Below are 15,943 nucleotides of genomic sequence, written 5' to 3' on the forward strand. Positions count from 1 at the left end.
CGGTTAAACATATATGAAAATATATTAATTCCGAGGTAGAGCGAATTAGATATTAAAGGACATTTGTAGCTCGATATATGCATATGAATCACGGCAATGTGATATGGCTTATATATATATATATATATATATATATATATATATATATATATATATATATATATATACATATATATAGTATAATCATATATAAATATATATATATATTATATATATATATATATATATATATATATATATATATATATATAATATATTTGTTATGGTTCCCGTTGTATATTTCTTTAATATTTTGTGTTTAATTTTCTTTTTTAGTCACTAGAAGGTATGACTAATGGTGTATCCTTAATATGTATGATTTTCAGTCACTAGATGGAGTGACTAATTGTAATTTAAGTATTGTTTGTTTGTTTCATGGTCCTTGGATGAACCGAATATTGTTTTACTTTGACAATAAAGTTTTCTTTATCCAGTGTGTCTTCTGGATTGGTGATTAACGGTTATTGGATTAATACTTGATATAAAGTGTTTTGCATCGCTAAGAGATAATTGTTCATCTTTATTTGTTTCGTTACACCCAGTGGACTTATTTATTTCTCATTATTTTCTTTATAATATTTATATCATACGTGTAGAATATCTATTTTAATTAAAAGAGGTTAAAAAGTGATTTTAAGTATATTTTACCCTTTTAAATATAAACTTTAAAATTGAACCTGGTAAAATAGCACTAACTTAAATATCACTAATAACATTGTTATGATCTATAAAGTGCTACTTGAATTTAAAATATTAATATGAATCATAACAAATGGGGGCCTGTCCCGGGATATTCTACACATTGTGTGTGTACAGCAATTTTCCTAATTGCCTCTATTCTCGAATATATGCTATTTTTGAAATGTATTGTTCAAGCGAAGTGGTGTGAAACGTATTGTCTTAATGTAGTGACTATTAACGGCTGTTCTATATTATTGATATTTTGCGGCCAAATTACTTTAATGGTTTGAGTGAAGGGTGAAGTTTAATGTTTAAATTTTGTTTTGAATAGTAAAGTTTATTGTAATTATGGAGCCTTTGATTTAAATGAATTTGTTAGTCAACCCTCTGTTGGTATTTGCGTTCGCATATGATACTTAAAGAGGACTGGTTATCTATTGCACGTAAATATGAATTTGTTCGAGATGTCAGGAAAACGTGGCGTAAATCACAAGTCAAGCATTTTGTAATAAATAAATTGGTTGATAGTGATATATTAACTGAAGAAGCGTTTGATCTTTGTGATGAAATGAGTTCGGTGTTAGAAGTAAAGAGGTTAGAGTTGCAGTATGCCGAGAGAGAAAAAGAGAAAGATAGGAAAGAAAGGCTAGAGCGTGAGGAACGAGACCGAAAAGAGAGGTCAGAACGTGAAGAACGAGACCGAAAAGAGCGGTTAGAACGGGAAGAGCGTGAATATAAGTTAAAGTTAGAACAACTTAAAATTAAACGCGAAACTGGAGGTGTAGCTCCGTTAGAAGATAGTAATACTAATGTAATTAAGTATTCAAAGATGATTCCTTCCTTCGACGAAAACTCGCCCGATGAATTTTTTGCTTGTTTATTTGAGAAGTTGGCAGATAGTTTAGAGCTACCTAAGGAAATATGGCCAATTCTTATTCAACCTGCTTTAAAGGGTAAAGGTCGGTCTGCCTTTCTGGCTTTAACGTTAGAAGAAGGTAAAGATTATGATTTTATTAAGGAATCTATCTTGCGTGTGTACGAACTCACCCCGGAATATTACCGCTTAAAGTTCCGCAAATATCGTAAATTTGACAACCAGTCGTATGTTGAATATTCCCATAATATTGTGCGTATGCATGATAATGGTTAAAGTCTGCTGGTGTTTCAAGCATGGATGAATATAGAGAACTAATATTAGTAGAACAATTTATAAGAGGTATACCCATTGATACGCAGAGGTATTTATTTGAGAAGAAGTAACTACTCTTCAAAGAGCAACTGTACTTGCTGAAAATTTTAGGTTATTAAGACCTTGCAAACCAGGTACCATCCAGGAAGACACCAAGTAAGTCACCTCAAAACTCACCACCAACAAGTCCTTATAAATTATCTGTTAAATCTCTTGGCTCTGGTGCTAGTTCAAGTGTAACTTGTTATTCATGTAGTGAGGTCGGTCATGTGAAAGCTAGATGTCCCAAAAACATTCTAGGAAGAATGAAAGAAAGAGTAAAGGAGAGGAATCTATTTCTCTTGTTGTGATATAAATGCTGAGTCGCTGGTGGTGTTGATGGTTTCAAACCATTCTGCTTTGACGGCGTTTTGGTTGCTGGTGATGAACATAGTAAGGTGTGTTGCAAAGTTAATGCGGGACACCGGTTCATCGCAGAGTTTAGTTGTTAGAGGGCAGTGCCTGGGTTAGAAGACTGTCTTACCAATGATAAAGTAATAGTTAGGAGCATAGGTGGTTTGACTTCTTTGCCTCGAGCTAGAGTGCATTTGGATTGTGGCTTATTCAAGGGTGATATCATTGTGGGTATTGTAGAGTCTCTTCCAATTCCTGGCGTAGATGTTCTTGTTGGAAATGATGCTGCAGGTAATCGTGTGGTACCGGACCCAGTGGTATGTGTACTCCGTTGGAAGTCAGCCCTGTTCAGCAGTTGGAGGGTGTGGAACGTGATTTGTTTCCATCTTGTGTAGTTGAACGCAGCAGAGGCCTGCGTAGTATTGTTTTGACTGAATCTGTTCCTAGTATTGATGACCAGTTCAATTCCTGTTGAACTGTGGGCTAGGTCTGCAGTTGAGGATGACAAGGTGAGAGATGGAGTATGTTTAGATTTAGGGACAGATTTTGACTACTCTCTCTATAGTTTGTTTAATGAAATGTTCAACCTGATATTCCTACTGTGGATAGGAGAATAGTTTTGATACTACGAGTAGGGAAGGTTTGTAATGAAAAAGTTGGAAATGTATTGACAACATCATGTAATGAAATCGAGTATAAAATTAATTAAGTCACAGATTTGAACATGAGCAAATTAACGATGTCTCTTTACAGCCTTTATTTAAGAATGCATTGACAGAGAAGGAGTATGGCAGAATCTACATGTTACTACTTAAAAGCTGGAGTGCTAATGAGGAAATATAGAGCAAGTACCGCAGTGGCAACTGCCTCTTGGGAAGTTAAACATCAGTTGGTGGTTCCAGCATCTCTGAAAAATGATGTGATGAGGGTGGCCCATGAAGTCTCTACTACTCATCTTGGGATTAAGAAGACAGCATACAGTATATTGCAATATTTTTATTGGCCTAGCCTTTTGCGTGATGTGAAGGTATTCTGCAATTGTTGCATAACCTGTCAAAAAGTAGGTAAGCCAAACCAAGCACCTAAACCAGTGTCCTTTGGTCCCTCAAGTAGTCTGTAATGTTCCTTTTGAAAAAGTTATTATTGACTGCGTTGGACCTCTACCAAAACAAAAAGACAACATCAATACATGTTGACTATAATGTGTTCTAGTATTAGATATCCAGATGCTATTCCTTTTACGGAATATAACAACTAAGAATCTTATTCCACACCTTGTCAAGTTTTTTTACACAATATGGCATACCTAAAGTGGTTCAAACCGACCGTGGTACCAATTTTACATCTAAGCTTTTTCAGGATGTTATGTTGGCTATGAGGGTTCACCATTCTATATCTACAGCTTATCATCCGCAATACCAGGGGGCGCTCGAGCGATTTCCACCAGACGCTTAAGGAGGCTCTGACAGTACAGCCATGAATCATCAGAAGGAGTGGGATGAGGGACTACCATTTGTGTTGTTCGCCATAAGAAATACTCACAGAAAGTTTGGGATAGTCGCCTTCTGAACTACTTTATGGTAGGAGTGTTAGAGGACCTTAAGGTTTTATATGATGTCTGGCTTGAAACCAAGAATCAGGTAAAGACTTGCACCAATATGCTGTACTCTTAAAAAGCAATTAGATGAGGCTCGAGTATTTGCACATCAGAATTTGTTAAAAGCACAAAAAAGTATGAAGAAAAGGTTTGATGTTAAAACTGTAACAAGGAGAATTTAAACCAGGGGATCAAATTTAATGCTTAATCCCACTAAGAAGTCTTTGGAATGTCGTTTTGAAGGACCCTATACTGTGTAGAGAGATGCTGCAATAATGTAGTATATGAAATTGAAACTAGTGGTAAAAGGAAAGACAGACATCTTGTTCATGTGAATAGACTAAAGCCTTTTGTGTCAAAGAGCTCTAAAGTAAAGCCAAACAGTGCTTGCACGTTGTAAACGTTAAAAATGATTCAGTTATTGTTCCAGAGGAATGATTTTAAAATTGGTAATGACCTCTCCAATTCTGAAGTTTTAATGAATATCTCTGCAAAGTTAATGCATTTAGGTTCTCATCAGGCTAAGGATGTGGAAAGTTTGCTGAAGTCTTTCAGAGATCTGTGTGGAGATGTACCAACACAAACAAATCTTTTGGAATATACGATCATTTTGAAAGAGGGAACAACACCATGCAAGCAAGCACCCTATAGAGTATCCCCATACAAGATGGCCATATTGAGAAAAAGAAACTCAGTTTCTACTGGATAACGACTTGGCCGAACGCTGTGACAGTCCTTGGTCTCTGCCGTGCTTATTAGTAGGAAAACCGATGGATCATTTCGACTCTGCACGATTATAGACAGGTTAATAAACTGACAGTCACAAATGCATACCCACTGCCTAGAGTGGATGATTTGATTGATCAAGTAAGTTCTTCTAAAGTTGTTACACGTATAGACCTTCTAAAAGGATACTACCAAATTCCTTTATCACCATCTTCACAAAACCCATTACTGCATTTGTTACAACCCAGAGGGATTGTTCCAGTATAACGTTTTACCTTTTTGGGCTTAAAATGCAGGACCAGTATTCCAGAGGGCAATGAATGATCTTCTAGAAGGACTTCCAGGAGTTGCAGTTTACTTAGATGATATTATTATTTTTACAGAGTCATGGTCGGACCACATGAAGGGCTTGAAAGAAGTATTGCTGCGATTGAGGAAAGCTCGATTATCAATAAATCTGAAGAAAAGTGACTTTGGACATGCCAAGATACAGTACCTTGGATACGTGGTGGGAAGCAATGAAGTGGCACCAGTAGATGCCAAGGTGAAGGATATCATTGCCATACAGCCTCCACCTCTAGAAGAGAAGTTCAACGATTCCTTGGAATTGGTGGTTGGCTACTACCGACCATTCTGTTGAAAATTTTTCAGATGTAGTCGCTCCTCTCACTTCTCTTACAAGCAGTAAAAGAAATTTAATTGGACTGATGATTGCAAGACTGCCTTTGAACACTCAAAATGCATCCTGGCGTCTTGTCCAGTTTTGCAGGCACCAAATTTTGAGAAACCCTTTTCAATTGAGGTTTGATGCCAGCGACGTTGGGAACGGGAGCTGTACTGCTACAGGAAGGGACAGATGGAATCTTGCAATCCAGTATGTATGCTTCTCAGAAGCTCAAACCTCATCACGACCTTATGCAACTGTTGAAAAAGAAGCTTTTGGATTATTGGTTGCATTGGAGAAGTTTGCAGCTTATCTCCATTGTTCTCCATTTCTATCAACGTCTACACTGACCATCAGCCTCTAACATTTTTACAGAGAATGAGAACGAAAAATCATCGACTTATGAGATGGTGGCTGATGTTACAAGAATATGATCTTCAAATTCAATCATATTAAAGGAAAAGACAATGTATGTGCAGACATGTTATCACGGAATCCTATATATGGAGATTGTTTAAATAGTCTTTTCAGTCATCAAGATGGTGGATGAAGACTTTTTGTGGGGGAATATGTTATGGTTCCCGTTGTATATTCTTTAATATTTTGTGTTTAATTTTCTTTTAGTCACTAGAAGGTATGACTAATGGTATAATCCTTAAATATGTATGATTTTCAGTCACTAGATGGAGTGACTAATTGTAATTTAAGTATTGTTTGTTTGTTTCATGGTCCTTGGATGACCGAATATTGTTACTTTGACAATAAAGTTTTCTTTATCCAGTGTGCTTCCTGGATTGGTGATTAACGGTTATTGGATTATTACTTAGATATTAAAAGTGTTTTGCATCGGTAAGAGATAATTGTTTCATCTTTATGTTTCGTTACACCAGTGGACTTATTTATTTCTCATTATTTTCTTTATAATATTTTATATCAGTACGTGTAGAATATCTATTTTAATTAAAAGGGAGGTTAAAAGTAAGTTTTAATATATTTTCCCTTTTAATTAAATTATAAACTTTAAAAATTGAACCTGGTAAAATAGCACTAACTTAAATATCACTAAGAACGTTGTATGATCGATAAAGTGCTACTTGAATTCTAAAAATATTAATATGAATCAAAACAATATATATTATATATATATATATATATATATATATATACACAAATACATACACACACACAAATACATACACGTACACACACACACACACATATATATATATATATATATATATATATATATATATATATATATATATATATATATATATATATATATATATGTATATATAATATATACATTCAACATATATTACATATATATGTAATATATATACATTCATACATATATACCTATATATACATATTTATATACATTATATTTACATATATTTATATACATGCACTGTATAGATACATACATACATATACTATATACGTATATATATATATATATATATATATATATATATATATATATATATATATATATATATATATATATATATGAGAAGTATTATTTTTTTATTTCTTATTTGTCCCAAATATATTTACGATAAGTTTATAATAAGCGTAGCATCATTTATGTATCAGTATATAACTCATTAAATCATATAGGAAATAATTTTTATAATATATTAACAGATTTATGTACATTAATCATATCACCGTCATATTCTGATAAGAGTCTTATCTTTTATAATATTGTATTTGAATGAGAAATTTTTTAAAAGTAAAAATAAAAATATTGCAATTTGCATATGATAAATTTACATGAATGCGCCACGAAGAAATTGCTGCTGAAAAATCGGCATACAAACTTGGATATCTGCCCGCAGACTTTTTATTCCGCATAGCAGACGAAAATTCCGCACTTCGGCAACACTGCGCACGATGCGACTTGAATTGTTTATGGAGGTTGAGGCATGGCTGAATTGTGTCACGGCATCTGGTTGAAAAGATGGAGTTGTATCATAGTCAGTTTTTGGCAGCTATTTTCGCTACAGTGAAAATTATGAGGAAGAAATCAATGATTCCACAGAGGAAGGGAGATGGAAGTGCGTCCAAATTTTTTTTTTTTTTTTGTTTTTTTTTTTTTTTTTTTTTTAGTATGTGTCTACATATTGGCATACATTATAAGGTTTATTTCATGTATATTTTTAGTGTTTGTACATGCATATATCTGTTACTAAAATAAAAATAGAATAAAACCAAAACAAATGGTTAATGCGCTTGGTGGGATGTGATATATTTCAATCTCTCATCTTTTGTTTGTATTATTCGAAGCGGAAGCAATCTTCAGTATGGTACAGACAATTATATGTGTGTGTTTTTTTTTTTTTTTTATAAAAATAGCTGTCCATTAGCACGAGTCTCATGTGTGTATTTACGTACATACATACTGTATATATATACCTTTTTGTTTTTAATGTAATTTTTTTATGGAATGAGGTCGTTGTTACTAAGGTAAGAATCAATCGAGTGTACAGTATTTGACTATTTACTTGTACATTGTTAGTCCTCACTGGAACAAATCAGTGCAAAATAAATGATAAGCAAGATTATAACTTTCATTCTCCTGAGTTATTTGTTGTAAGGTATATGAACTTTCATTTTATGGCCTTGAAAATTATTATTCAAAGCTATTGTAAGGTTTATGTAAACCTTGTAAAGAAAATTTCAGGGCCTCTATAAGGGTTGTCTGATATCCTTACAAAGTTTGTTTAAAGCCGTTAACAGATAATTATGAGGCATTTATAAAGCCTATTTAAGGTTCTGTACAGGATTTAACAAAGTATGTTAAAAGCAGTTAATAGGCAATTATGAGGCATTTATAAAGCCTATTTAAGGTTCTGTATGGGCTTTTTGAAGGTTATACAATGGTATTTTGAAGCTCTTTCAAGGTTTTTATTAAGGTTTATTTCAAGCATATTTAAGGCTTGCACAAACCTAAAAGTGTACAGGAAAACGGGTACTTTTTAGGTGTATTACAAGCACGTTTTGGGTTTGTGTCTTAAAGTTCGCAAGCTTGTAAAGTATGTTCGTCTGATGTCCTATGAACATTCATCTTCGAGGGGGGGGGGGGGGGGGGGGGGGGGGGGGGTGGGGGGGGGGGGGGGGGGGGGCGTAAGATGCTCGATGAGCCAAGGTCCAGAAACTGATCCTGGATTCCCTGGTCTCTCGACAAAAAAGAAAGATAGAAAAAAAGAACAATGGAAAAGCGTAATTTCACAACTGCGGTTTAGAGGGTCACCGCGCTTTGTTTGACGAGATTAAAGTGAACTGATTTGTGATCCTTTATTGACACCTTTAACATGGCCATCGCCCGTAACGGCCGTAAGTGTGGTAAAGTGTTGGAGGTTAAGTGAGAATCGCCGCACCAACAGAGACGTTAAGAGAAGGCAGATTTTAATGGGAGTGTGTTTCGATCCAGTTCCTGAAGTAGGCAACTTCTGTGTAGACTCCTGGGTGGTTAGGACGAGCGCACCCGTATCCCCAAGAGACGATTCCGTGGAGTTTTCCCCCGCAGACGAAGGGACCGCCGGAGTCTCCCTGGCAGGTGTCCTTGCCGCCTTCGGGGTATCCTGCGCACAGCATGGAATCTGTAATTTCCGAGGGCCCGTAGGACTGACGGCAGCTCTCGTCGGAGACGACAGGAACGTTAACCTGAAATGGGTGAGTCACTGTCAGGCTAACCTGTCTCGCCAGTAACGATGTCATTTATGTCTATTTATTTATATTTCCTCCTGTTCCCTGACTTTCTTCTTTGATTCGTGACGACAGTTAGATGTTTCCCATTGCAAATATTCAACGTTAAGATGTAAACGTGTGTGTGTTTTTTTTTTTTTTTTTTTTTTTTTTTTTTGCTATTTAGATAATACAGAAGTTATTATTAACCAAGAGGAACTATTTTTTTATATAGTGATTATGAGACTGCTTGGTTCTAATTGATATTATAGATTTCAGCTTCCGTTCTCGAGTTAGCGATATTTTGGACGGTCAGTGAAAAAAAAGAAAAAAGTAGCATTGAATAAAAATGTGTGGTCTGTAAGTTTCTGAGAATAAACTTGTATTTTTATTTTTTCAGTAGTTGGTGTTAGTAATTTTACTTTTAATTAAATCAATTTTTATCTGTTAATATTTGGAAAAAAAAACAAGATACTGAAATCAGTCTTATATCTAAATATATCTTGTTGGCTTTGTAGCGCTTAAAAAGAGAAAATGAATTGTGGGAAAACAGGTCACCACATAACCAGTTTTACTACTGTATGAGTTTGAAAGCTCCACCAGACTCGTGTCTATCATTTCTATAATTCCTCAAATGTAGGATAAAATAAAAAAAGACCTAATTCTATGGTCATTTTAGTTGTCCACATGTTGACAACCCCTGGAATCAGAAAACTCTATCGCCAAAATCTAGGGTCAGACTCCATTGCCCAAGATATTATCAAGACTAGTGCGTCTCCACTATTACTTTTATGGCACCAAGATCTAAAGATCAAACGATAAGGCAGACAAGCATCAGTGGGGTTAACAGTTACCATATTTCATTCTTTGCTTGATAAGCACACTCACTCTCATAGTATCGACGACGATTCACTTTGGAATGAACTCAGGCTTTCTACATTTTTTAAACCAAACAAATGCCATGTAAAAGGAAAAGGAAATGACCAATGAAATTTAAGAAGGGCCTGCAAATGGATACCTTTAGGATGCAATAGGAAGCGGTAACTTACTTCATTGTGATGGCGATTCCAGAACATCAAAATCTTAGGTCAGATGTAGCGGTAGGAGATAATTCATGGACGAGTATAATATGTTGTGACGCACAATTTCTTTGTTACCAGTATTATTAAGTACTTATTTTAGGGAAATCTGGTATTAAATATTTAGTACTGTGCAATACATTGAGCATTCTAATGAATGATGCAATAAAAATTCTTTAAGCCAAGCTACTGAACAGTTGTCCCTGATGACGTCATATAACTTCCCCACCGCAGTCGGTTCATCCCCGCTTACCTCGTCTACCCTAATTTACCTGCGCGTGGGTGGACCTGGCATATGTTAGACGATATACGTAGATCTTACTTTAGACCTTGTATGGCACCATCGAGCTTTAATGCTCATGGCAAGCAAGCAACAAGTTAGGCCTATTGTGCATTCGGCGTTTACCTTCCTGAGCCTTGCCGGAATGGAGCCTCCCTCCGTGGTGGTTCCCCATCCGGTGGTGGTGCATTGCGTTCCTGGTTCGACCAGTTCCATCTGGGCTGGAATGGCGATGGGCTGAACCATGTCGTTCATGACCAAAGGACTGGACAGCTTGATGAGGGCGATGTCGTTCTCGAGGGTCTGGTGATCGTAGTGCTCGTGGTTGTAGAAGTGGTCGCCGTGGATGGCTTGCTCGTCGCCCGAGGCGACTTTCAAGTCGAATTCTCCGGCCACGACGACGATCTTTTTCGCCGATACCCTGAGGTGGTGGGGAAGTGAGGGCTCGTTAGCGGTTCGGTTGCAGACTTGTGCAGTGATAGGTTTTGGTGGCTTAATTGGTAGGTTTTCTCTTAAATAGTGCGAGAGAGAAGGTTTGTCCTTCACAGTAAACTAGAAACGATCTATTTTGTCTTCTCATCTTTCTACACTTGGTTCCATAGTATGTATGGCTCAATGGAATCTAGAAAAATGTTCCAGTGGCTAAAACCTATCAAACTTAGTAGGCCTATCAGAGTAAGAAGTTGATTGGAGTTCAATTTTTTGAGCTACCATCGTTTGACTAAGTTTGATATTTGTGATAATAAAAATGGAAAGAGAGAAAATATGCTTTTGAGCTAAATTTTAACATGATGAAATGAAAAGATTTATAGGTTTATTATCGGAAGAGAGAGTTTTAAAGAAGTAAACTGGTCATTAAATAATCAAATTAAAACTACCAGGGTTTGGCAATTAAGGATTTATATTTATGTACACTAAATGTATGCTACGTTAATTGGTAAATAAAGGCAATTGCTGAAGCTGTGCCAATAATACGTGCTGTTGGCTCAGAAAGTAAAAACCTGTGTTGGCGGAAGACTATCTCAGTCCCAGCAGTTCGACCAGCAACGGAATTAGCAGGACGCTTGCTTTGTGGTCCAAATCAATTTATCGAGCTGATAGGTAATGGTAATTTGCTTCAAGAGTTGGAATCTGTGGAAAAAGCAACCAGAATAATGACGATAATAACATCACAAGAGCATACCCATGAGTACAGTGAGCTGCGGTGATGATGTAGTTCTCATTGTAGATGGAGCCACCGCAAGAGTGAGATGTTCCGAGGTGACTCTCAATCTGCATCGAAATTTGGTGAGGGAATTCTCCTGGCTTGGCTTCGTCGCCTCCGACAATGCCTACGGGAATTGGCTTACTTCTGTAGAGCTTAGGGATCTGTGGTAGCCCTGGATGGAAAGAAAAATGCCTTTTTAGATATTCTTGCTGGGTCCAGTCAGAATCAGCCCACCCTTTCTATTATGTTTTTGGTGATAATTTAAGTAATAGTTTTAAACACTGGTGGGTGCAATAGCCCCCCCCCCCCCCCCCCCCCCCTCCAATTCATATAATTATACATATTTTTAACTGCACCAATGTCAGGCGTGATATAATTTAGTCACAGCTATATGCTATTCACCTATATATTTATTACAAAACAAAAAAAATCCTGTCCCATATTAACGGCAGGACAGGAGACAAGTAATTATTTGTTTTTAGACTGTCTTTTACACAAAAGGAAGCTTCGGTATATATATATATATATATATAATATATTATATATATATATATTTATATATATATATAATTATATATATATAAAATATATATATATATATATCATACATACACACACATATAAATATATATATATATATATATATATATATATATATATATATATATATATATATATATATATATATATATATGTGTGTGTGTGTGTGTGTGTGTGTGTGTGTGTAACTGAATCACGAAAGTTAGGAACGTGATAAATCCATAATAAAGATATATGCCACGAAGGAAAAATAAACGAAGGAGTAACTGCGAGACCTTTCGACGTTTGCACGTCCTTTACTGAACAGAACTGACATACATGGGACAAAAGACAAAACAAGAAGATTCGTATAACTGACAGATAGGGATTATAAAGAGATTAGTACCCAGAATCCGACACACCAGGAAGAAGAGTAACCTTCCCAAACAAGCATGTCAACCTTGTTTTCTCCTATAATAACACACTGAAAGGAATGTTAATAAAAATGGCCCCAGAGAAAGCAACAACATAATATATAAAATTCCATGTATGGATTGTCCCTCATTTTATCTCGGACAGTCTAGCAAGGGCCTAGAAGTAAGGCTAAGCCAGTATAAATATTCTGTAAAAACTGGGCAACCACCGAATAAATTGGGTTGGAAGTTCAGTAATTGCAAGGTCAAGAGATCTCTTATCACGAAATCTTTTAGAATCTGCTTTAATACAATTTACTTTTCATTGTAATTTCAATGTTAGTCGTGACCTTTTTCATTTAGACCCTTGTATTTGTAACATGTTTAAGAATGACCTCAAAGATATAATTACAGACTTAAATCAAAATTAGTTGCCTTTGAGTTATCTTCGTTGTAATGTGTCTAACCTGTATTGTGAATATGTACTGTGAACATGGTTTTGTTTACCAAAGTTCTGAACAGCTGTCACCTATAATTCTTTAATTGTCTTGTCCTTGTATCTGAGATGGTTATCTTAAACTTTTAATCGCACCCATTGTTTATGCTTGTTTAGGAAGGTCACTCTTCTTCCAGGTGTGTCGGATTCTAGGTACTAATCTCTTTATAATCCCTATCTGTCAGTTATACGAATCTTCTTGTTTTTGTCTTTTGTCCCATGTATGTCAGTTCTGCTCAGTAAAGACGTGGAAACGTTGAAAGGCCTTGCAGTTACTCCTTCGTTTATTTTTCCTTCGTGGCATATATATATATATATATATATATATATATATTATATATATATATATAATTGAATAATTTCTCGCATGAAGATATGCCTTATTCATCTGTCTGTTAGACTGCCTTTTCCATCGTCATCAGCTGATCTCTTTCAAATGACACATAAGCTATTTATGTATATATATATATATATATATATATATATATATATATATATACCTACATCTATAAATATATATGTATATATATGTGTATATATATATATATATATATATATATATATATATATATATATATGCCACGAAGGATTTATCACGTTCCTAACTTTCGGGATTGATTCAGTTATACATATATATACATATACATATATATATATATATATATATATATATGTATATATATATATAATACTATCTATAATATAATATATATATACATAGCTTGTTATGTGGCATTTGAAAGAGATCAGCTGATGACGATGGAAAAGGCAGTCTAGCAGTCAGATCAATATGGCATATTTTTATGCGAGAAATTATTCAGTTATTTACATTGTTACCGGGACACGAGTCAGTTTTATTTGTTTTTTTCTCAGGAAAAGACATTTATACAAAGGAATGGGGACACTGTTTATACTGACTGCTACGTTAAAATGCATAACAGTGACTTACAATATCAATTTGACCTCATACCTGTCGAAAGAGCCACGCTCAGAGCCAAAAGAGCCAGCCGGCAATGCATTGTGGAAGATTGCTAAACACAGAAGTGGATCCTAACCGCCTTCATCTTGGTTTTTAAATAAAGGTAAACATAAGATTTTGCGCAGGCGCAATAAACAGCGATAATGTAAAAAAAAAAATAAATAAATAAAACATCGTGCCGCGCAAATGGTGCGGTCTCAAGGCATCAGAGGAAAAACCTCAAGAATTCCTATTTGTTTTTAGAATTTTTTTTTACTGTAATGCTCCTTATCACCTGTTGTTTGTCCTGGGAATTGTTGGTCATGTAACACTCGGTGTACTGAATTACCCACAACATCAACTTACGTAAACACACAAAGGTGCGTTTGGTTCATTTACGTAATGGGATTTTTCGTACTTTTTAGATCGAAATTTCTTGTTTCAATTTTTTTAATCTTGATTTTGGAAGCAAAATTTCAGACATTTTATCGAAGGGTTTTCTGCAAAGGAAAAAATGACACAAAACAGTGTCTGCCAGTTGGAAGCAAAATTACTGACATCTTATGGATAGGGTTGACAATCTATGGCAGAAAAAAAATTCAAAATAATTAATAGATTTATTCATTATTTGGAAACATTTTTTTTTCATTTATAGGTTCATTCATCCTTTGAAAGCAAAGTTGCCCAACTTTAATTTTTATCGATGGTATTTCCATTTTATGGAAGAAAATTTCCTGATTTTTTATAGGTTTTGCATTCTTTGGAAACAAATTTACTGACATTTTTCGAAGGCTCTTACATTTTCTGGAAGAAAAATGGTTTGACTTCGTATTGAAGTTGTTACAATCTTTGGTGGCAAAATGTCTGACATTTTACCAATACTATGGCGACTAGGTCTAAACAAGGAACGGCAGTTAACTGAAGCTGGGTTCTGATTAGACCTAAAAGGCTGGAAAAGTTGCCGATTTTTCCACCTAATTCCAGTAGTAACACACTAAGTAGGCCTGTCCCATAGTCTAAGACTGTACAGGTGGCATGCTGCATATATATCTTTGTAGGATCGATTCGCAAAACATATAAGTATAAGCAAAAACTCACATAAGTGAAGTTCAGTAAGCGGCCAAAGTGCTGACGCAAATACACACCAGGTAACGGTTCATCGTATAATAATAATAATAATAATGGCAGAGTGGGTTAGGTCGTCAATGACTGGTTAAACAACATTGGGGCTGGTCAGTCGTTGGATGGGTGACCGATCTCCTCCGCGTGATTCCTTGGGAAAGGATCTTTACTATAATTTCCTCAGTCTACTCAGCTGTAAATGAGTACCTATCCCTGATGGGGTAGGGTCCAGCTATGGGTTAAATAGCAAAACTCAGCAATGATGTTAAGAAATGAAGGAATAAACGACAACGACGTAAATGGAACCTCTGGCAACAGAAGAGCTTCGTCTGGCAGCCAGGTATTCAACCCAAATGGAGGGGAAGACGGTCAGGTACTTGGAGGTCGTCATCCAGCAACTGACCACCACAACGACAGTAACCAACAGCCTGAGATTGGAGCTACAGAAGCAAACCAAAGGAAGAAATGGACAAGAGAAGAAAATAAGGAAATATGGAGATGCTACATCAGAAGCAACCTGACGTAGAGAGGATATAGAAGAAGGTTGGTCAACATCTGGAATGAGAGGAATAACACCCCCCAAACAGAGCAGAGGCTGGCAGATCAAGTAAGGAACATAAAGAAAAAGAACTGGCTCTTCCCAACAGAAAGAGAAGAACTGGAAAGGGAAATGTCACACGCAACGAATTAAATGAAGACGACAGGGATGATGAGGTATCAAACAACGACACACGAAGAAACACCGACGAAGTAACAGAGAGGACGGAATGGGTAGAAAAGATTAGACAATGGATGGAGCCAGATACAGAGAGAACAAAGATCCCCTCCATGAAAGCCTACAACACCAAGAAATTAAGGGAGAAAACAAGTGAGGTCAATGAAACAAT

The 15,943-nt window shown here is 35.7% G+C and overlaps 1 protein-coding gene across 1 annotated transcript in view; it reads right to left on the minus strand.

Annotated features, from left to right (window-relative positions):
• The window catches only part of LOC135196656 (transmembrane protease serine 9-like), a 76,707-nt gene that overhangs the window by 50,950 nt on the left and 9,814 nt on the right, over positions 1-15,943 (minus strand). Inside the window, 3 exon segments of the mRNA XM_064223492.1 lie at positions 8,707-8,961; positions 10,468-10,762; positions 11,525-11,787. Of these exon segments, the coding sequence (XP_064079562.1) occupies positions 8,707-8,961; positions 10,468-10,762; positions 11,525-11,787 (813 nt within the window).

The sequence above is a fragment of the Macrobrachium nipponense genome, chromosome 18 (genome assembly GCF_015104395.2).
Source record: "Macrobrachium nipponense isolate FS-2020 chromosome 18, ASM1510439v2, whole genome shotgun sequence".
In the NCBI taxonomy this organism is placed as follows: domain Eukaryota; kingdom Metazoa; phylum Arthropoda; class Malacostraca; order Decapoda; family Palaemonidae; genus Macrobrachium; species Macrobrachium nipponense.